The sequence below is a fragment of the Melozone crissalis genome, unplaced genomic scaffold (assembly GCF_028551555.1).
Source record: "Melozone crissalis strain CALT ecotype California unplaced genomic scaffold, PUWL_Pcris_2 ptg000026l_1, whole genome shotgun sequence".
Classification (NCBI taxonomy): domain Eukaryota; kingdom Metazoa; phylum Chordata; class Aves; order Passeriformes; family Passerellidae; genus Melozone; species Melozone crissalis.
In genome coordinates this window covers 6,045,317-6,066,496 of record NW_026535804.1, presented here as the reverse complement: position 1 = coordinate 6,066,496, position 21,180 = coordinate 6,045,317, and the positions used below count along the sequence as shown (strand labels likewise).

General features: G+C 41.1%; 1 protein-coding gene across 1 annotated transcript in view; it reads left to right on the top strand.

The window, feature by feature from the left end:
- The window catches only part of OGFOD3 (2-oxoglutarate and iron dependent oxygenase domain containing 3), a 31,612-nt gene extending 10,899 nt beyond the window's left edge, over nt 1–20,713 (top strand). Inside the window, exons 6-9 of the mRNA XM_054278936.1 lie at nt 449–505; nt 5,357–5,510; nt 12,812–12,935; nt 20,472–20,713. Coding sequence (XP_054134911.1) covers nt 449–505; nt 5,357–5,510; nt 12,812–12,935; nt 20,472–20,620 — 484 coding nt within the window. The 3' untranslated portion in view covers nt 20,621–20,713. The remainder of the gene's footprint in view (nt 1–448; nt 506–5,356; nt 5,511–12,811; nt 12,936–20,471) is intronic.
- The last annotated feature ends 467 nt before the right edge of the window (nt 20,714–21,180 follow it).

The following is a 21,180-nucleotide window of genomic DNA, read 5'->3' as shown; positions in this document are numbered from 1 at the left end:
TCCATCACAGTTTCCATGGCCACTTAAAGAGCTTTCCTGGCATGAAAAAGGATCTTTTATTGAACTGGGCACTTTGAAAGCTGCCATTATCTTTATTTTTATGTTCTTGCACCGGTTAATCATAGTATATTTCACAGTTATAGTTTAGTTTATTCAGCAGTGGAAGAAATCAAATAGCCTGAACCATTAAAAACTTGAGTCCATGTGCTTATTTCATGATGTGGGAGGGGATTTTTTTAATGCCTGAGGAATGCCATTACCATTTGCAGCATTTCAATCCTTTAATCTTTTAGCATTTGATCTTTTTTGGACATCATGCTCAAAAGCATTTGTAAGATTTTTTTTTGTGTGTTTTGTCCTCACTTTTTGATTGAGGGTGAGGAGTTTTCTTGTTATTGCTCAGTATGATTCAGCAGCTCCTCTTTTAGCCTGTTGTTTAACTTTTCAGGTACTTTGGGGACAAAATTCAAGACATCTTCACAGAAGAGGATTTTGCCTTATACAGGTAAAGATTTCCAATAACTGCTGAATGAGCCACAAACCAGAACTTTTTATGGTTTTGAGTTTTTTGTGGAATGCAGGCTGGGAGGGGATTGCCCTTTGCATTCATACACTGGATTTTGCAGCTCAAAATAGTAATATCTTAGTAATTTAGAGAACTAAATGACTCAAGGAAGAGAACTAAAAGGATTTTTGGTGACTGATAAACAACATCAGCCACGTCAGGACAGTTCTAGGGTGTGAATGTATTTAGGGTGATGGCAGCACCACACATTTCCCTCCCTCCCAGCAAGAAGAGCTGCTCCTCTGAGTTCTGTGGGGATTTGGGATGGAAAATCCTCATTTCCTCTTCTTTCACACATTATCCAAGGGGTTGTGTGAGATGAAAGACACAATTCTGGGCTTGTATTACATCAAGAATTGGGGGTTTTTTTTGAGGCAGAGTGTAGCAAAACATTAAAAATGGTAAAGCAGGAAGTGGAAGGACTTGAGATGATTCATGTTCTGGCTGGAGAAGCAGCCAGAGGATGAAATAACTCTATAATGGAGCAGCTCTGGCATCTGATGCTCCCAGCTTTCCTACAGCCCTGTTCATGCACTTAACAAACACAACAAAGCTAACGAGTTCCATGTGGCTGGGGAGGTGTGTGGCCAGAGTTTAGTAACAAGACTAGACACAATAATTCTTTGGTTATGCGTTTAGGTTGGTTTCTTATAATTTAAAATGTCCCTGATTTGAATATTTGAACTCTTTTTTTTTTTGGTCTTTTTTTTTTTTGCCTGTGTGAAGGAATCTGATCTCCCTCTAGTGGTGGAAGGAATGTTGAGTAGCCAAATGAGTTTATTAGTTTTATTAAAATAGTAATTAATGGATAAAATATTAAAATATTAATCACTTTAAGCTTATTTTTATTTAACAGCTGTTTTTAGATGTCGTTGTCTTTGTAGATGAACTTCTTTAAAATGTTTTTACTTGTGATCCCAATATTGCAAAAATTAGATGATTCCTTGATTATTATTGAACTTTAGATAATTTCTGTTTCACCTGAACAGAAGCATTCAATTTTTCAATAATTTTATAACTTTATGCTGTGAGATGAGACAGCTGCTAGGGAATGTCAATATTCCATTGGGGTTTCATGCCAGTATAGGGGATGTTTCAGTCTCTAGATGTGAAGCTAATACAAAATATATTATTAAATGCTTCTGTTCCTATTAATGACAGTGCTTTAGCATGGACTGTAGTACTTTATGGCCTTAATGAATGATTTTATGCTATTTTTGGGAGCATTTATCATTACTTCCCCTTCCCTACCAAGGTCACTTTAAAAATACACTCTTGGGAGAAATAACTGAATGTAATTCATGTCTAAGTATTACTGATTGCAACAATAAGGAAACTGAGAAGGCATCCTGAGCCAGGGGCCTGATTTCTGAGCTGTCTCTGTCAAAATTACATTGCTTCAGACTCAATTATGGTTTCTAGGCTGATGCTTTAACCACCATCTGCCAAGCACATTACAGCAATCCCTCTTGTTGCACATAATAAATGAAATGTTTATTCAGAAAGGAGACCTTTAATCAGGGTGTTTGCTGGAAGGGGTGAGTTGAGCAGAAAACAGCACAATCAGAAGATTTATCCCCAAAACCTGACAGCTGATGAAGGCAGAGACAGGAGGAGCAGGGAGGAGCTGTGGCTTTGCTTTGTGTGTGTGTTGTGTGTGTGATTGCTGTTAGAGGAGCCCTTTGCTTTGTCAGCTCCCCGGGCAGTGCTGACAGGTGGGATCATCAGGAGTTGTGTGCATTGAGCTCTGAGTGTTCCTGTCACCATGGCTCAGTCACACTTTGCTCCTAACTGCATTTTTTGTGTTGGTCTGGCAGAGCCTGTGTCTCACAGAAACTTTTCAGTGGCACTTTCATCTCTTTGTGCTGCTGCTGCTGCATTAAACTGGCAGCTTTGCAAGCTGCAAACTTCCTTTCTTTCAAGTTGTGTGTTCCTTGAGCTTCCAGCTATACTTCACTGCCTTTTTTTAAAATTGTCTTCCTCATCAAAAATTTTACATTTTCTTCCTCACCAAAAATTTCTTCTTCCTCTAACTCAAAACAGTGACTGATTGTGGTGGTGCTCACAGGGGTCTCAGGATGAGGGAAGAGATGAGAATGTTGACTCCATGTTTCAGAAGGCTTGATTTATTTTTTTATGATATATATTATATTAAAACTATACTAAACAATAGAAGAAAGGATTTCATCAGAAGGATAGCAAGGAATAATAAAGGAATGGAATGATAATAAAATCTTGTGACTGACCAGAGAGTCTGAGCAAGCTGACTGTGATTGGCCATTAATTAGGAACAACCACAATGCACCAATTAGAAACCAATCACAGATGCACCTGTTGCATTCCACAGCAGCAGATAATCATTGTGTACATTTTGTTCCTGAGGCCTCTCAGCTTCTCAGGAGGAAAAAAAGGAAAGGATTTTTCATAAAACATGTCTGTGACAGCTTTTTGTACAGGATCTGGTGCTCATGTGCTCCTCTCAGGGAGTTCTGCTCTGCCTGTTGGTATTTCCCATTGACTCAGTGCAAATGGACAAGGGCTGCTGCTGACAGATGTGGGGGCAGCATGAATTTGGTGCTGAGCATTAATTTGGAGCATTCATTTGGTTGACTGGAGGCTGTTCTGGGCATTTCTTGCCCCTGATAGCTCTGTTATTGCATCTGCCAGGGTACACCTCAGCAGCATAAATGAGACAAGAGTTGCTGTGCTTATGAAAATAAATGCTTCTCCAGCATGAAGAAATATTTTCTTTGTAGCCATAATCCACCAGAACTGTCCCAAGAGTTGTGAAGAGCCAAGAGCAGTGAGGGAAGGGAGGCTCCTGCTGCTTCTGGGTCACAGAGGCTGAGGGGTCAGTGTGGCTCTCCCAGTTTTGGGCTCATTCATTCCTTTCTTCTGAGCTGAAATTTGGCTTCTCTCGTCACTTGGTTTGGACATGAAGGGCAATGCTTTTGTCCTTAAGTATTTTGCCACTAGTTTGTGTTTGGAGCAGCAGGGTAGGGAGTGGAATGAAAACCTGCAGTCATATTGATAAATGTTGAAATGGCCTGGCCAGCAGAAAACAGACTGTACAGAAGAATTTTTCTAGGCTAAAAAGTGACCTTATTCTATTTTTCAAAGCTGTATTTGGCATATTGAGTGGGACTTTGCATCCTGTTTGGTGTTTGTAAAACACATTGTGCCCAAAGCATTGCACATCAGTCTCCAAGAGGAGAGAAGCTTTAACAGAGCCTAATAAACAGCAGACAGCAAACCTTAATAGAAAGCTTTTAAAAGTGAAAAATGAATCATGCTGAAAGAAGAGGGAGGACTCTTTGCAGAGCAGGACAACTGAAGGAATTCAGTTATGTCAAGACTGTGATTGCTTGGGAGGGGATTTATTCCTGGCTGCTGCAGGGGCCAGAATCAGCTGCTCTGCTGTTTGTGGCTGTGAATTCTTCAGCTGCCTTGTTCAAAGCTCTCCATTCACAAAATGAATAATTGCATTTAATGCTTTCTGAGAGCCTTTCCTGCATCCTGCTCCTTGGAAAAGGCAGACAGCAAGATCAGCCTCCCACAGCATGAGAGGAAGGAGCTGTGGGTTCTTTCCTTTTGCAAACTCCACCACTTTGCAGCTCTTGAAACCTCAGCTCTTGCAGCCATATATATCCCTGAAAATCCCTCTGACTTCATTTGATACTTTTTATATTGCACATGTAAAATAGCTTGAATTGACTCCTAAAAATCTAAAGTGAGACAGGTTAAAAAATCAAATCTGTGTGTGTTATTTCTATTTCTTGTGAGGGACTAGGTGTGAACAGAATGAATATTTAGTATTTTTTAGTACTTGTGGATTTTAAGAGATGACTTTCACAGCCTGTAGACTGTGAAACACACCACGGGTTTTGTTTTAATTCTGCCACTTCTTTTTAGTCACCATTTAAGTTCCCTAGAGAAATACCTAGGAAAACCTTCTTGAAAGTTATGCTAAGTGGAGAAATGTAGTGGAAGATACCAATCTACTAATATAATTCCATGCACAACTTCAGAAATGGGTTTTCTCACATTATCTGGTTTGTACACTATAATTGTGTAATTTTGAAAGACATTTTGCATTCATTTAAAAAAATCTGGTAATAATACCAATACATATGTTGACCAAGAGCCCTGAATTTCATGGTGCCAGGGACTTCATCAGTTGATTTAAAAGTAACTAAAGGTTCTTCAGAGGCAACCCTTTTATGAAGGTACAACTTTACTTTTACCTGCTTTGGATTAAAAATATCTCTGTGAAAGCCTTTAATGTTTTCAGCAGTTTACAGACAGTGGGATAGGTGTGGAATTACTCAGGAAAACAGAAATTTTCAAACCTAGGCCACAGGAGACAAAGTTTGTATCCCTTGATATTCTGATAATTAAAAAAAACCCCAAAGAAACAAACCCCAACCAAAATCCCTGGGGGAGATCCCTTTTCTCTCTCTCTTTTCTCTTTGTTTCTCTCTTTGTCTTTTCTTTCTCTTTTCTCTCTCTCTCTCTGTCTTTTCTCTCTTTGTCTTTTCTTTCTCTTTTCTCTTTTCTCTCTTTCTCTTTTTCTCTCTCTCTTTTCTCTCTCTCTCTCCTCTCTCTCTCCTCTCTCTCTCCTCTCTCTCTCCTCTCTCCCTTTTCTCTCTGTCCTCTCTCTCTTCTCTCCTCAGGCAAAATCAGACATGGCTGTGTTCCCATGTTTCTGAGCTGAGGAAGAAGCAGTGAGTGATGAAGAGCACAGGAGCAGCAGGAGGGAGGTGGCACTGACACCCTGTGTGTTCTTTGCAGGGATGTGAGGCAGAGGATTCAGCAGAGGATTGCTCAGGTGTTTGGGATCAGCTCTTCTGCCTTGTACCTGACCAAGCCAACCTTCTTCTCCAGGATGAACAGCACAGGGGCCAAGACAACACATGATGAGTACTGGCACCCACACGTGGACAAGGTGAGGAGGGGCTGACATGGGATGCAAATATCTGTTATTATTATTATTAAATCACCTTGAAATCATTTTGCATTTAAACAATCCATCAAACAGGTTTGAAAACTGGTGCTTCAGGGGATGAACCTAATGGGAGATAAGTAAGTTTAAGAAACACAGGCTATTACATCCCATTCATTTTTATTTTCTCTAATTTAGTTTTGTTAGAATTAGTAAACTGTGAGGGTGACTAGTCAGGAATCTCTTTTGTCAGAAACATTGATTACAATGACCTGAATTGCTCTTTCAGCCAGACCTAGAAGGAGCTGTTTCACAGTGGTCAGTTGGTCACTGTTGTTACTGATATAAGGCTCTTCAGAGAGGTTTAATGTTTGTATTTCTGCTATATGTGAATTGAAGCTTTTTGTGTTTCGGTGGGGATGTGGGACCTGTTACCCTCTTTCAATAATTTGGTGTTTTGATCCTGTTAACTGCACAGTCTTATTTCTAGGTTTATTGCTTAATACTTGGCATTTCTCAATGGACTTCAATGATTTGGTATTGAGTTTGTTTCTGAGTTTCACTGAGTTCAAGCATTCTGTGCAGGACAGTAGAATACCAACAATGGAAGAATCAAAGGAAAAAAAACCCCTCACAACCCAAAAAAAATCAACCCAAACAAACAAAAAACCATCTCCACAATACCCACATTTCATGCCTTCAGGATTTATAAATGAGTCACTCTGGAGTCAGGGATTACCCAGAATGGAACCAAATAAAATAATCCCAGCAAAATCCAAGTTATTTCTTAGGGCTCAAGTCTTTAAGTGGGCAGTGTACCTTGAAGCCTATGACCTGAGATATGAAAAAATCAAACAGAAATATTCCTTGCCTGAAAGTGTTTCCTGGTAAAAGCCAGTCTGAGGGAAGTGTCTTCTGTTGGTCACAGCATTGGTGTGAGTTCCTGTGTCCTTGTTCATGTGAGCAGAAGCAGCTTAAATTTAGAAAATGTGGTGGTAGTGATGACAGAGGTTATGTTTGGAAGCAGAAAGTCCTGCAGGGTGGAATCTGCCAGGTTTTGGGTGCCTCAGCTTTGAAAAGCTGTGATGTAACCAGTGAATAGGAATGGCTCTGGACCAGAGGTGGTAGGAATGGTTTTGAAATCCAGATTGTTTTGATTTCTGTTGGTAGGAAATGGCTACAGGGAGCAAATTGTGCTGGTGGGGCTCACAGAAATTCCATCATGTCATGCTCAATTCCTGTGGGTTCTCTGCTCCCTTTTTCTGCTTCTCTTGGGGTCAGGATTGAAGGCCCTTGAGATGACAGTTCACATTCAGACCCAGGTGTTTGTTAATTCTTATCCGTGTTACAGTCCCACAGCAGTGAGTTCTGCAGTCCTTCATTAGCAAGGAACAAAATGGTTAACTACCTCTTGTTACAAGATCTTTTAAGACTAAACTATCTAATTAAGAAATAACATCTAAATTCTTTTCTTTTTCAACCAATTAACTGATCACTCGAAGCCTGCAATGAGGACTTTCCTGTCCAATTAAAAAACCTCACCCAAACCTATGAAGAAGAAGGAAGAAGGTAAAGAACAACCTGTCTCCACCCTAAAACCTGCATCTTGCTTCATATTTATTTATATTTTTTTATTTTTTATATTTTTTCTATATTCTAAAATCCCAAACATTTTTTCCACCCTGTGATATTACACACTCCTAACCAACTACACACCCCCAGAATCACTTGATTTTGGGAGCCTTCTCCACAGCCTCAGGTCAAATGCAGTGTTCTCTTGTGAGTCTGTGCCTTTCAGCACAGAAAGTTTAATATTCTCAGCATCCAGGGTTCCAACAAATTCCAGGAGATCCTTGGGAAGAAGGAAACTCGTGATTCTGCTTGTGTGAAGTTCAGTGAATTCATTGGTTCTTACAGTTTTTCCACAGTTTCAGAGAATCAGATTTGACTTGCCACAAGGGTGGGAAAAGCACTATATTTCAACAGCTTATACCTATTTTCTCCACTCTTTTATTTCAGCCCCAAAACAGCCAATTTTAGAATTCCAGACTCTGATTTATTCTATAATAAGATTTGTGTCTGCCCAAGCCCTGCTTGCCAGAATTCTCTTTATTCTTCTCTGCATGTGTTTTGCATTGGGAAATGAATAAGGTGGTTGGATAAGCTCTCAATTAAGTGTTCCCACCTAAATATCTCCTGTAATGTACAAGTTATTTTATCATTTACATGCAAATAAGTTTACATGAAGAGAATTTATGGGAGCTGCTTTTCTGTCCTGTCATCCTGAGAATGCCTGGACATGATGGACAGCAGGCTGAATGTTTTCCTGGTTTTATCCTTCTCTTTTCTCCATGTTTTATTTATCTTGCAGGCTGTCTGTTCAGGGAGCAGATACATCAATTGATTTGTCTTGGCTTTTTCTAACCCATCTCCAGCTTCAGAAAAAAACCAAAACAAGAAGGAAAAATGCTCTCCCAGACTTGGAATGCATAATCTAGACCTTAGTGGTGTTCTGTACTGAATAATGGGGCTGTCTGATTTCTGACAGTGGTTGCAGTCAGTGGTCTTGGAGATCTTTTACACAATCTCAATAATTCTGAGTCTGTGAAGAGAATTATCCCAGTTGGGGCAGTTTCCTTGTTCATAATCTTAAATAGTCTGAGGGAGATTAATTAGGATGAAGTTGTGCAGCTTCCCAGGTTGCCTCCAGTGCAGTCAGCCTGGTTTGTACTTCATTCCTCCAGCAAACTTTTCCACTTCCACACTGCAGTTGAAAGCAAGGAAAAAAACCACATTTCTATTGATCTGAGGTAAAAAGTTCTTCCCAGCAAAGAGTAGTGGAGTTCTTATGTGGCCTCCACAGCAAGTGTGAATGCTGGAAAGTTGAAGAAAGATCAATAAAACTTGCCAGTTTGTTGGATGCTTTTTGTCTTGGATCATTATATATGCTTTCCCCTTGGAACAGAACAAATCACTTCAGGAATTTGTGCATGATTTAACAGTGAATGTTATTCCTAGAAGACATCACAGTTTTTTCCTTGCCTCCTTCCAGAAGAAAGGTAAAATGGAGCCTCAGCAAAAAGATTTCACTATATTTTCTGTTTCAGAGTGACATTGTTGTTAAGAAGATGTGGCTTCTTAGAGCATATAAAAACCCCTCTTGCCTTTTCCCTGATGTTGCTGAGTCTATTGCAATTAGATTTCTCAATCTGAATCTCCCTGAAGACTTTTAACAGCATAATGGAGTAGTACAGATTTATTGTGTTTATCTGAGGCTTTGTTTTTTTCCCTCCTAAAATTTCCTTGGTTTGTGGTTACATAGGAATGGAAACCCTGAAATCACCCAAATGACTCATTTAATCTTGTTGAATTTATAAGCCTCTAAGTCAAATGAAGAGAGTGTTGTTTTAAGATGTGGAGTTTCATCTTGGATGGAATTTGTTTGGAGCTGAGGCTTCCAAATGTCAAACACCTGATTTAAAATGGGGTTGCTGTTGCACACTTCACACTGTCAGCACTGCAGCCTTGCACCATTCTCTGGTGGAATTTGGAGATTTGTGCACTCCCCTGCCTGGGCACAGATCCTCCCATCCTTCACAGAAATGTCAGGCTCTGCCATAAGATGGTTTTGGGTTTGTTTTCCTTGAATTTCTTCTATCAGAGCTAGTCCAGCACTTCAGTGCACATTTCCCAAAATTTCTTCTGGTTTTTTTTGGCCTAAACATGTCCATGATCACTTTGTAGCTATTCGTGTTCTTTCTCCCAGTTCTACATCCTCCCACCCCCATGTATTTATGGGTAGGAATCATATCTCTTTCCAGCCTTTATTTCTCTGAGGTGAACAAGCCAAACCTAATTATTCTAATTATTTCTCCTCACCTGCAATGTGCTCTCCATGTCCCCAACCCTCCCCTGTACCTGCAGCCCTCTCTGGCACTGAGAGCAGCTGCTGTCTTTTCTAGCAGACTTTTCACCTTTCTTTTCTTCCCCTACATTTAATAAAACACATCAAAAGATCCCATTTCTGCCCTGGGACAGCATCATTTCTGAAAATTGAGGAGGTTGATTGTCATTTCTGCTCAAAGCCATCACCTCAGCTCACCTAGAGCCCCTTGCAATTCAGAGATGTGCTCTTTGCTCTTTTATTGCCTAATAGACACTGGCAATAAACAGCACACTGGGAGGGCTATCAAGGTTGTTCTGGGGCTTATCTACACAGAATTAGGGGAAGGCTTAGAGGAAAAGAGAAGTTTTGACTTTTTTTCTGCAGTGCTGATTGCAAAAAGTGAATTTTCTTCTGCACTGGAAAGCAGAGGATGCTGTCCTAAATCTCCTCAGTAGCTGCAGACCTCTTGCATGATCCTACAACTGTTTAGTTGCATAGAAATGTGTTCCTCAAAAAAACCCACTGCAAAATAGGACTGGCTAATTCTGGCAATTAGTTCTATTTATAAAATAGCCTTTAAAGAAGGCTATTATTTATTATTTATTTATTTAAATATGCTCATTATGAGCATCTACCATTAAATATTATCTGTGTTTGACTTTTTGGATAATAATAATTAGGTGAAGCCTTAGAGGAAAAGAGAAGTTTTGATTCTTTTTCTGCATGCTAGACCAATGCTGATTGCAAATATGAATTTTCTTCTGCACTGGAAAGCAGAGGATGCTGTCCTAAATCTCCTCAGGAACCGTAGACCTCTTCTATAATCCTACTACTGTTGAGTTGCATAGAAATGTGTCCCTCAAAAAAAACCCACTTCAAAATGGGGCTGGCTAATCCTGGCAATTAGTTCTATTTATAATAATTAATAGCTTTTAAAGAAGTGTCATGTAAATATCATTATGAGCATCTACCATTAAATATTATCTGTGTTTGACTTTTTGAATAAGGAGTGTTCAAAATAGCACACTAACCATTTGACATAGCAGGCTGAATGGAATTATCTGCATTTTTTTTTCTTGAGTTGTTTACAAGGAGCTGTAGAAATTTGATTTGGAGCTGTGTGGCTTTTAGTGACAGGCTTCTCTCATATAGTTTGATCTTTTGGTTCAATTATTAATCTGTCTGGTACTGGAAATCATTGCCAGGGTAACAAATATATTTGATATACATGGAGAGACTTCTAGCATTATAAATAACCGAGTTTAATTTAGTATCTGCTTTCCATAGTGTTGCATTTCTCAGGCCTGGTTGCTTTCTGAGAGTGAGTAACGAATAAGGACAGGAAGAGCAAAGCCATTTTCTCTTGCACACTTCATTCCCCAAATTAGTCATCTCTAGCAATCAGGTGTGTTTGGTTAAGCTAAAATGGTTGGTTCTTAGAAGTTCTTAGAAGTTTAGAATTGGTAAAACCACCTTGGAGAGAAGGGAGAGTGCGCTGGGGGAGCAGAGATTGCTGCTGCTCTGAAGAGTTGATAAAAACAGTTCTAATGCATGAAATTTGGAGCTATGAGTTGAATGAACTTCTGCACTGGCTGGAGCCCTCCTTAAATTGATTGGAAGTTTTTATCACCAGGTCAGTGAAATGGAAAATGGCTCTGCAAAGCTGATTTGCATGGGAAGGGCTCTAGAGTGGCTGCTCTGAGGTGCTGCACTTGCTCGTTAATTCCCATTTATTGCCTTGTATTGCTACCAGGGTCTGGGAAAACATGGAGAGAAAGGGGATCACTGTAATGTTTCTCTCATTTTTGGGGTTTGGCTTTTTTCCTCTGAGGCCTTATGGTCAAAATAATAGCATGAGTATGAATGGAAATGTCTTCCTGTTCCATCTGCTGTTATGTTCTCTCTGGTCCTGCCCTTACAGAAGAAATGTGTACAACTGCTCCTGAGCCAAAATTTAACTGGCACTAATGAGTATAACTTGAAACATGACTGAAAATATTTAGAAATCTTCTAAGTTTGGAAGTAGCACCTACCTCTGACAGTCACCAGGTCAGTCAAAACACTCTGCAAATTCTGTGTATTTATACAGTACTACTGTGCTGCACATTTCACTGCTTGACAGTGTAATGCTGAACTTTTGAGTTGAGGTACACAAAGAAATTGGAGAACCCAGCCATTGATTTCAAGTATTTTTTTAAATTGCTGGTGACATGTAGATATGAAAGGAAATATTTCCAGAATCAGCTAAAGTCAATGTTAAATATTTAGATAGCTTCACTCTCAGTATTAGTATGTAGTATTTATTTTCTCAGTGTACATATCAACCAAAAATAATGCTTTAAAAGGAAGTAAAAAATCACCTTGCTGTATCTACAAGTGGGATGTTTGGTCTGTAGGCTGAGAAGAAGCAGAGACTTCCAAAGTTCAGTTTGAAGGGTTTTTGTCACCATCATATTTTCTGAAAAAAATCCCTTCACCAGGATATCTCTCTTGAGAAGCCTTAGAGAAAAAGGAAAAGAATATTATCTCATTTGCTTCTCCTGTATTTTGCTGCTTTGGAATGTGGTTTGGACATTGTTTGCCCACAGGTGATTGTTTCACTGGTTTCATGTGAATTGTTTTTATTTATTGGCCAGTCAGGGCCAAGCTGTGTCAGACTCTCTGGAGAGAGTCATGAGTTTTCATTATTATCTTTTAGCCTTGTGTCTGTATCCTTTCTGTATTCTTTAGTATAGTATTCTTTTAGTATAGTATTCTTTTATTTAATATAGATAATAAAATAATAAATTAGCCTTCTGATATCAATGGAGTCAGATGCATCATTCCTCCCTCCAATGGTGGTCTCAGAAAATACAGCAGGTTTTAAACAAAACCTGTATGAAAAAGAGTAGAAGCTCCCTCAACAAATTATATTTACTTGGAAGTTCTGATTTACTGTGAATCTCCTGTGTGATAGTGGTGAAAAAATACCAGTGAGGTATCCAGAAACTTTATACCCAAGATTAATCATGGGTGGAAATCATTAATCAAGGGTTGTTCTTCTGCTTATTAACCTCCTGGTGAAATTTTATCTTGGAATAGCAGAAATCCTGTCTTTTTGATACTGTGCACTTCTGACACTGTTGTTTTTTGCTCTTGAATGATGGAAATCAATCAATCAATCAATCACTTCTCTAATGATGGAAACTGTAACAATAGAATTAATAAACATGACATGCTAGTCTTGCAGTGTTACAAGAGAACAGACTAATAAACACAGATAATTCCTAGAAAAAGGTATTCTTGGTTTTCAAAGACCTCTTTATTAAATACATGAAAAAACTGAGAATCAGCAAAACCCACCAGATCCATCAGCCATGCTCTGCAGAGATAGGATCAAGAATTTGGTAAATTGTGGTGATTTTGGCTTCCCCCACAGGTGACTTATGGCTCTTTTGACTACACTTCTCTGCTCTATCTCTCTGACTACTCCAGAGACTTCGGGGGTGGACGTTTCGTGTTCATGGATGCAGATTCCAACAAGACAGTGGAGCCCCGAGCAGGTACGAGCCAGGCTGGCTGCAGCTTCTGCCATTTATTGACTTTTCTGGGCTGGCAGGTGCTGTGAGACTGGGTTTGGGGCAGGAGGAATAACGTGGGGTAGTGGAGCATGCTGTGTTCAGGTTGATGACACCAAAAGTGAAGATTAAAACAGGTTAAAATACAGCCACAGTTTGTAATGTGTGGTGTTAAAACACCAGAAGTGACTTCCTGGGAAGATGTAGGGCTTAGAAGAGGTGGCCAGTTCTGACAGCTTAGCAGGTGGGAAATAGTAATAATAGTAATAATTTTAGATTCTTAGCTTTAAGACATTCACAGCATGGTGTAGCTAAAGCTGATAGGCCAAGAAACACTTATAGTATATTAGGAAATATTTTGCTTCTGATTGTGATAGCATGAATTATAACACCTGTATTGTCTCACCCTTCTCATGAGACTGAAAATGGAATAAAAGGTTCAAAACACCTCTCAGCTGCCCCATCTCTGAGTCAAAATGAGTTTAATCTGACAACTGTGCAGCAAGAGCAGAGCTCACTGTCACTGCAGCAAATCCAAATTAAAGCAATTTATTTTACACTGGCCTGAAATTCCATTGCTACTCAAGGTGGGGCTTAAAATACCCTGTAGTGGCTGAGGGTGGGTGTGAAGGTGATGGATTGTCACAGCTCTGCTGGAGCATGGTGAACCAGGATTACTTGGCTATAAATCCATCCCTGCTTCCAGGAGGTCTGACAGGGATGAGCCTTCTGATGGCTGTCAGTTATAAATAAATAAAAAACCTCTCAGGCTGGTTTGAGATTTTTTTAATATGTGGATAATTTGAAACTAGAATTACTCTGGGGCTGCTTAGAGAGGAGCTCAGCCTCAGCTGATCTGTCTGGCAGGTGAGTGCTGAGCTTCCAGCAGTGTTACCTTTCATAATGCAAGATCAGCCACACTGCTGCAGGGAAGAAGAAAAAATGGGCAACTTTATATTCCTGCTGTGTTCTGTCTTTTTTTTCCAAGACAGAAAAGATGGAAATTTACTCATTTAAAGAGCCTCAGTAATTGTCTGCTGACAGTTGTTACCCCAAGCAGAACTGACTTCAGATTATTGCTGCCTGCAGATTGGGATGGGCGTTCTCTGAATTCTGGATCACAGTGATGCTGCTTTAGATTAACTCTGAGATTACCTGGGTTTGCCAGCAAGAACTGTGTGTTTGATTATTTTGTCTTTTATGGTTGGAAGTAAACCCTAAACTAAAAGCTTCATCTTTTGCAAAATGCTGCTGCCAGTATTTTGAAAGGGAACACATTAAACTATTTTTCAGATGCAATTCTAAGATTACCAGATCTTTATAGCTGTAGAAATCACAACTGAATTCTAGGTGTGTGAGGAGAGCTGTCTCAGCCTGGCTGCAGTGTCCAACATGCCCCTGACTTAATTTCCTAAAGTCTGTAACTGTGAAATTGCTTCCATTCAGCCCCATCTATCCATTTTCAGGTTTTCTGCTGCAAAGTCTTTGCTCTTGATGTTGTTTTGGGGGAAGAAGGGGAAGCTGATGAAATCCAGAATTTTCTTTTTGGCTGTCCCTTTGCCAGGGGGTGTATGGGCAATGAAACAAAACAAAGCACAAATGTCCCTCATGGACACAGGAGAAAATTAATTACACTTTTCTAACACATCTCTGTTCTCACAGTTGTCAGGGCTCCTCTGATTGTGTCACAGCCTCTGGTGCACAATCCCCACTGACATCCTGTGAGCAAAGCAGAAAAGCTTGAGAGCTGAAGCACAATGTGAAGGCATTTGCACTTATTTTTCCTCTTGCTGATAAAATGTGTTTTCTGAAGGAATGACCCCAGGCTGTTTTCTGTTGCTGGAACAAGTTGATGTATTTTTCATGTTCATAATGTTCCTCTGCAATGTTTTTTCTCTCCTTCTGTCTTTTTGGCTTTTCTTTGTTTTGTTTTACGCTTCTTTTGATCCTTTGTGCTTCTTTTGCCACTCCAGCTCCACTTTTAAAACCACATGTTGATGAGCTCTCATGCTTCTCTTTTAGGAGCTCCAGGCTTTTCTAGGGATGACTGTCATAATCACTGGTTCAGTTTTCATGCTTGACAACTAATTTACTTTTCTCTATTGCTAATGCCACTGCACTCCTAAAAGCTGCTACTTGTCTCACACTTAGCCTGCGTTTTTGGGGACCTGAGTGCCAAAATGAGCAGGTTTCTTTTCCTGTGAGCAGCAATTTGTCCAAGTGTCAGTGGGGAGCAGAAAGGCATTGTTAGTGATGCAGCAGAGCAGAAAAGCAGCAGTTGGAAATCCAAGAAAAAGCAATTAAAGCATTGTGGGATGTCCTGTGTTTGAAATGCTGCCTGGGCAGGTCCCACTGCTGCTGCAGGTGCATTTGCAGCACTGCTCTGGTGAGGATCGGTGGCAGCAGGGCACAGGGAGAACTGTTCTGCCAGCAGTGGAGCCTAAATTAAAATGCTTTTCACTTCCCTCAGTGAACATCACTTGCACATTACCTAAGAAATCTCTAAGTCCTGACTCTCACATAGTTGACTCAACAACTCTCTAATTTATAGGATGATCTTTAACATCCCCTAGTTTGGTTCTTAGCAAACATTAGCTTTAAGAAGGATTTGTGATTTATTAACATTGAGGTTCTTCAGATTATTTTTTTTAACAAAAATGAACAAGTCAGCACCAGTTCAAGTGTACAGACCTTTGGCTAATTCATAACCAGACGTGGCATGAAGGAACACATCTTTCTTGTGTTCTGATGGGCTTCAGAAGTGAGTATTTGTCTTTTGTGTTCTGATGGGCTTCAGAAGTGAGTATTTGTCTTCTGCCACGAGAAACTCATTGTACCATGAGGAAGAAAATTCTTAATGCCAAGGGATATACAACTTTGAAAAGAATTTTTTTTTTGTGACAAAGAAACAGATCTAAAGTAGAATCTGTTCCTTTAAAATATACATGGAAATTCTGTTTCCAAAATCGTCATACTGGGATTTTTCCACCCCTTTGCACCAGGATTGGCTCTGTTTGAGAGACTGTAAGAAACAGAGCAACATTTTGAAAATGAAGCCTTTCAAAATGAAGCCCTTTCAATATTAACTCTTCTTACTGGTCTGAGACATGTTTTAGCAATCTGCAGGATATAAGGAGGAATAAGAATAATGGCAAATATCAAGGCTTTCCTTTTTCAATCCCAAAATTGGTATTCTTTCTTCTGCTGCTAAACTTGTCAGTGTATAAAATTTCATATTTTAAAATTTCATTATTTTGCAGAGTCTTTTATGAATTTGGGGTCTGACAATGTTAGGCAGGTCCCAAACTTCACTTGATCATCAAGTGTAGATGAAGCTGCTGTTGGAATGAAATCCCAGTTCTGACTCTCTGTTCTTTATTTGCATGTGCATTTCTTGGTTTGAAGGTCAGCTTTGCTGCACTTCTTTTCAACTTACAAGGCAATTTGTTCTTCATACAAGTAATTTATTATACAAAGGCAGCAGGAAAGGTCACAATCACTAATGTGTGTTGCTGGGAGAAACTAATTTGTGGGGCAAAATGAATTCTGTACATTGGAGAGTGCAGTGTGACTCTTTAATCTCAAACTTAGTGTATTCTCAGTGTTTCTGGAAGTGTAAAATATTTGATTTGAAGGTACAAGATATTTGGGAACCCAAATATCCCATACAAACAATCTCATCTTCCTCTGTATTCAATCCACATCCTCCAGATTCAGTCTAGATCATGATAATCTGCCAATTCCAGCTTCACTTTTGCTCCAATCAGTAAAAAACTGCAGCACATCTTGAAGTTAAATCAATATCAGCTGAAAGCTGAGAATAATTTTTAAAAAAGCCACAGAAGTAGCTGTCAGTCCTGGTGAGGAACAAATGGAGGCAGCATTAGCAGCTGCAGTAAGCAGAGGACAGCAATTCTTAGTGATTTGCAAAACTCACCACAAATTGTGCCAGGGACTGGTGAGGTGATTGCAAAGAGTGGTAGGAAACGGCGAATCTATTGCAGTCCTCCAGATTCCTTTTGTGGGATTTGCTTAAAGCACTTAAATTCTCCCAATTCATCATTTTAAAATAAGTAATTGACTTACTTAAATAAATTTTATTGTGTGCTTGCAGAAAACATTATTACCAGTTTATTTGCCTAATGCTGTGATGGGGTTTCTTGGATTCTCTACATGAGAATGAATTGGTGATTAATCCTAAACAGATGCAGAGGATGAGAAGACAACTGTTGTGCATTTTCCCTGGCAGTGCTCCTGTCTGGCTGTCACTCAGCAGCTGAGATGCAGCTTTTCCTTCTTTCCTGAGGAACATTTAGAGCTGATAAATGTTGGGCAGAGAGTGGAAGCTGTCAGTGCATGAAATGAAAGATCTGTGGTGCCAAATAAACTGTTCTTGCTTCCCTTTCACCAGACAGAGGAGTTGCTTCACAGAATTCACAGAATCACTGGGTTGGGAGAGACCTTCAAGATCATACAGTCCAACCCAGCCCCAACCCCTCACCCAAACCCTGGCACCCAGTGCCACATCCAGGCTTTGTTAAACACACCCAGGGATGGTGACTCCACCACCTCCCTGGGCAGCCATTCCAGAGCTTTATCACCCTTTCTGTAAAACATTTTTTTCCTAATTTCCAACCTGTATTTCCCTTGGCACAGCTCGAGGCTGTGTGCTCTGGTTGTGTCAGTGCTGCTGGAGAAAGAGCCCAGCCCCAGCTGAGCACAGGCACCTTTCAGGAGCTGTGAGAGTGATGGGGGCAGCCCTGAGTCTCCTTTTCTCCAGGCTGAGCACCCCCAGCTCCCTTCCCCACAGTGTTCCAGTGCCCCCAGCCATGGGCAGTGCATGGGGCTGAGACCCTTCCCATTCCCCCAGCCCTGCTTTGCCTCCCTTCCCTGGTGTCCATGGAGGAGAGCAGGGCACAGATTAGATGGGAATTAGTAAATTAACATTCTCTACCCTCTCTTTGGACATTTGTACTGATAAAAATAATGTACTGTGGAAAGAGTGTGCTTCTGCTTCAAAAATATTGTAAAGGAATTAAGTTTAAGAGAAATTCTTCCCAAGTGAGGAAAAAGCATCTTTGACTATATAGCCTTGTTCAGTTACGCAGAGACCCCAGTTGATGCATATGGGAGCACACTGATACCATATACATGAAGACATATTTATTAAAGAAAAAACTTTAAAGACATTCAGTATAGCCAAAAAAAAAAATTCTATTTAACTGGCTTAACACACTGAACCTTGTTTAGCTGTGAATTACTACTACTTCTAGTCAGAGATCAAACAAAACAGCTTGAAAGTCAGTTTAAGGCAAAGCTTTGGGTGAGCAGTTGAGGGACCAATAATAATAATGTACTTTAATGAAGTTGAAATATGGTTTAAAAGGGGGAAAAAAGTCGTGACACAGGGGATTTGTATGGAATCCTTGAGGGCAGCACTGTTCATTGCAGCACTGGTGGGACAGGAGCACGTTGCCTTCATTTAGTTTTTCATCCAGAAAAGCAGGACAGTGAGGTGGGAATGAGCTGTGCCCACAGATGGATCTGTTTTCTCCATGTCTGGCTTCACCCATTATTGAGGTGCAGAAGGGATGAAATTGCTATGAAAGACTCTGAATGCACTCTGAGGATTAGGTGTGAGCTGCAGCTGAGCATGAAAGGGACTCAGGGGTTAGTGGGTAAACCCAGCCCCATAAAGCCAGTCCAGGTTTGTCCAAATCCCCCCTGGGTGCTGCTCAGGAGGATGCAAACAAAGCAACTTCTGGATCTTTGGGATCCTTTTAGAAGAGAAACCCAGTGATGTGCCTGGTGCCCATTTCAGCCATGGAGGTGGGGTAAGGGTTGGAATGGCTCATGTTGTTGTTATGCAGACTTCAGGCAGGCTTCAGCTTTCAAACAAACTGGAATTTGAACAGTGGAGAGAAAGCCTGAGCAGGAAAACCTCATGCTGTTGGGGTGAGGGAGCTGTGCAGGTGAGAAATTTTGGCTTCCTTGGGAGAGCTGGAGCAGTCCCACAGAGCCACATCAGTTCAGAGTTACCTGCTGGACCTCAAGCGTCAAACCTGTACACTCTCAGAAGAGTTTATTAATGGAGGAATGCAGAGGGCTCCCTTCTGCTGTCTCACTGAGGGGGATGGCAGTGTGCTCTGCTGTCAGCATCAAAGTCACTGCATTTCCATCTCACCTGGTGCCACCTGAGGCCCACAGTGTCCCCATGCAGGGTGGTGACGGTCAAGGCTTGGGGCAGGCACACCCCTGAGCACTTTTATCTCTAAAAAAGAACTGCCAAGCCCATGCATGGATGGAGTGGCTCTTTCTAAGGAAAGTGAATTTGGGCATGGCTGATGTGTGACTTTGTGACCTGCCTGAGTGGGAGTGATCAGAGCAGGCACAGAAACTGATAGCAAACACTTGGTGCAGTGCTGACATCTGCTTGGAACCTGCTGAGGTTTTGTCACTGAAGGCTTTTTCCCACCTTTGTGGTGCTTCCTCCTCCTTTGGTTCAAAATCAGAGCCAGGACTAGAAGGGGAGCAGAGAGGAGATCAGTTCACTTTGCTGACAGTCACTAAAGTTGCACTTCTTTGGTTTTAATTGAGGCAGCTAAGAACTGGCTGCCATGTTCTTGGCTTTTATAAAGTAGCTTTGGTAGGATTTTGTGGCAGCGGCTCTCTGGCCACAGAGAGAAACACAAAACTTTCCCAGGCATTGCCTGAGAAAGTCTATGAGAAGATCAGAAAAACTAATGAGAAACAATTCTTACCCTAACTTGCTGCACCTGTTGTTGTGAACATGCAGAATGTGTTATGGAGATTTGTGTACCAAAGGGTGGTTTCTTAATTAGCCACTGGTGATTTGATTGGAGCACCAATCAAGTCTACCTGTGTCATAACTGTCTATAAAAGTAATGGGTTTCTTAATTAAGATAGAGATTGATCAGAGCCTTCTGTGAATCAATGCTAATTATTACCCACTGTGATGATAGGATTGCATGTCCAGCTTTGTGGCACCAAGGATTAATGTATATTTGGAAGGGTTAAAAGCTGTCAGAGTGCAGTGTGAGCTCATAGGATGAAGGATTCATGTATGTTTGAAAGGGTTAAAAGCTGTCAGAATTCAGTGTAAACTCATAGCATGAAGGGTTAGTGTATGAAGCTCATGGTATGAAGGATGAATGTATATTTGAAAGTGTAAAAAGGTGTCAGAATGCAGTGTAAGCTCATAGCATGAAGAGTTAATGTATGTTTGAAAGGGTTAAAAGCTGTCAGAGTGCAGTGTGAACTCATAGCATGAAGGATGAATATGTTTTAAAGGGTAAAAAGCTGTCAGATTGCAGTGTAAGCTCAGCATGAAGGGTTAATGTATGTTTGAAAGGGTTAAAAGCTGTCAGAGTGCAGTGTGAGCTGCACAGTTTGTCTGTGATCACCTCCGGGCTCCCAGCTCACTGGAGAGCAGCAGAGCAGTGGAGGGAGAGCTGCAGCTTTGGCAAACTCCACTGAAGGGTTAAATGTTTGTCTTTGCAGGCCGGGTGTCGTTCTTCACCTCGGGCTCGGAGAACCTGCACCGGGTGGAGAGGGTGCAGTGGGGCACTCGCTTTGCCATCACCATCTCCTTCAGCTGCGACCCCCAGCACGGCATCGGGGACCCCGGGGTGACAGGGCACCATCCCTGAGGGCCCTGCAGGGACAGACCCCGGGGTGACACCACATCCCTGAGGGCCCTGCAGGGACAGACCCCCGGGTCACAGGGCACCATCCCTGAGTGCCCTGCACAGCAGCTCTGCAGGGACAGACCCCAAGGTCACAGCACATCCCTGAGTGCCCTTCTGAAACAAAACAATGCACAAATGTCCCTCACGGACACAGGAGAAAATTAATTACACTTTTCTAACACATCTCTGTTCTCACAGTTGTCAGGGCTCCTCTGATTGTGTCACAGCCTCTGGTGCACATCCTTTTGATCCTTTGTCACACCACATCCCTGAGTGCCCTGCAGGGACAGACCCCAGGGTGACAGGGCACCATCCCTGAGTGCCCTGCACAGCAGCTCTGCATGACAGAAACTGCAAGGAGAGAGGAGAAAGCAGCTCTTGGAACCTCACATGCAATCAGAACTGCCCAGCTGTGGGAACAGCTGTCACACATTTTGATTTCACAGCTCCTTTTCCATAAATATTGCAAAGGGTGGCTCAAGGACCATCCTGAATTTGATGCATTCTGAAAATGGTTTGAC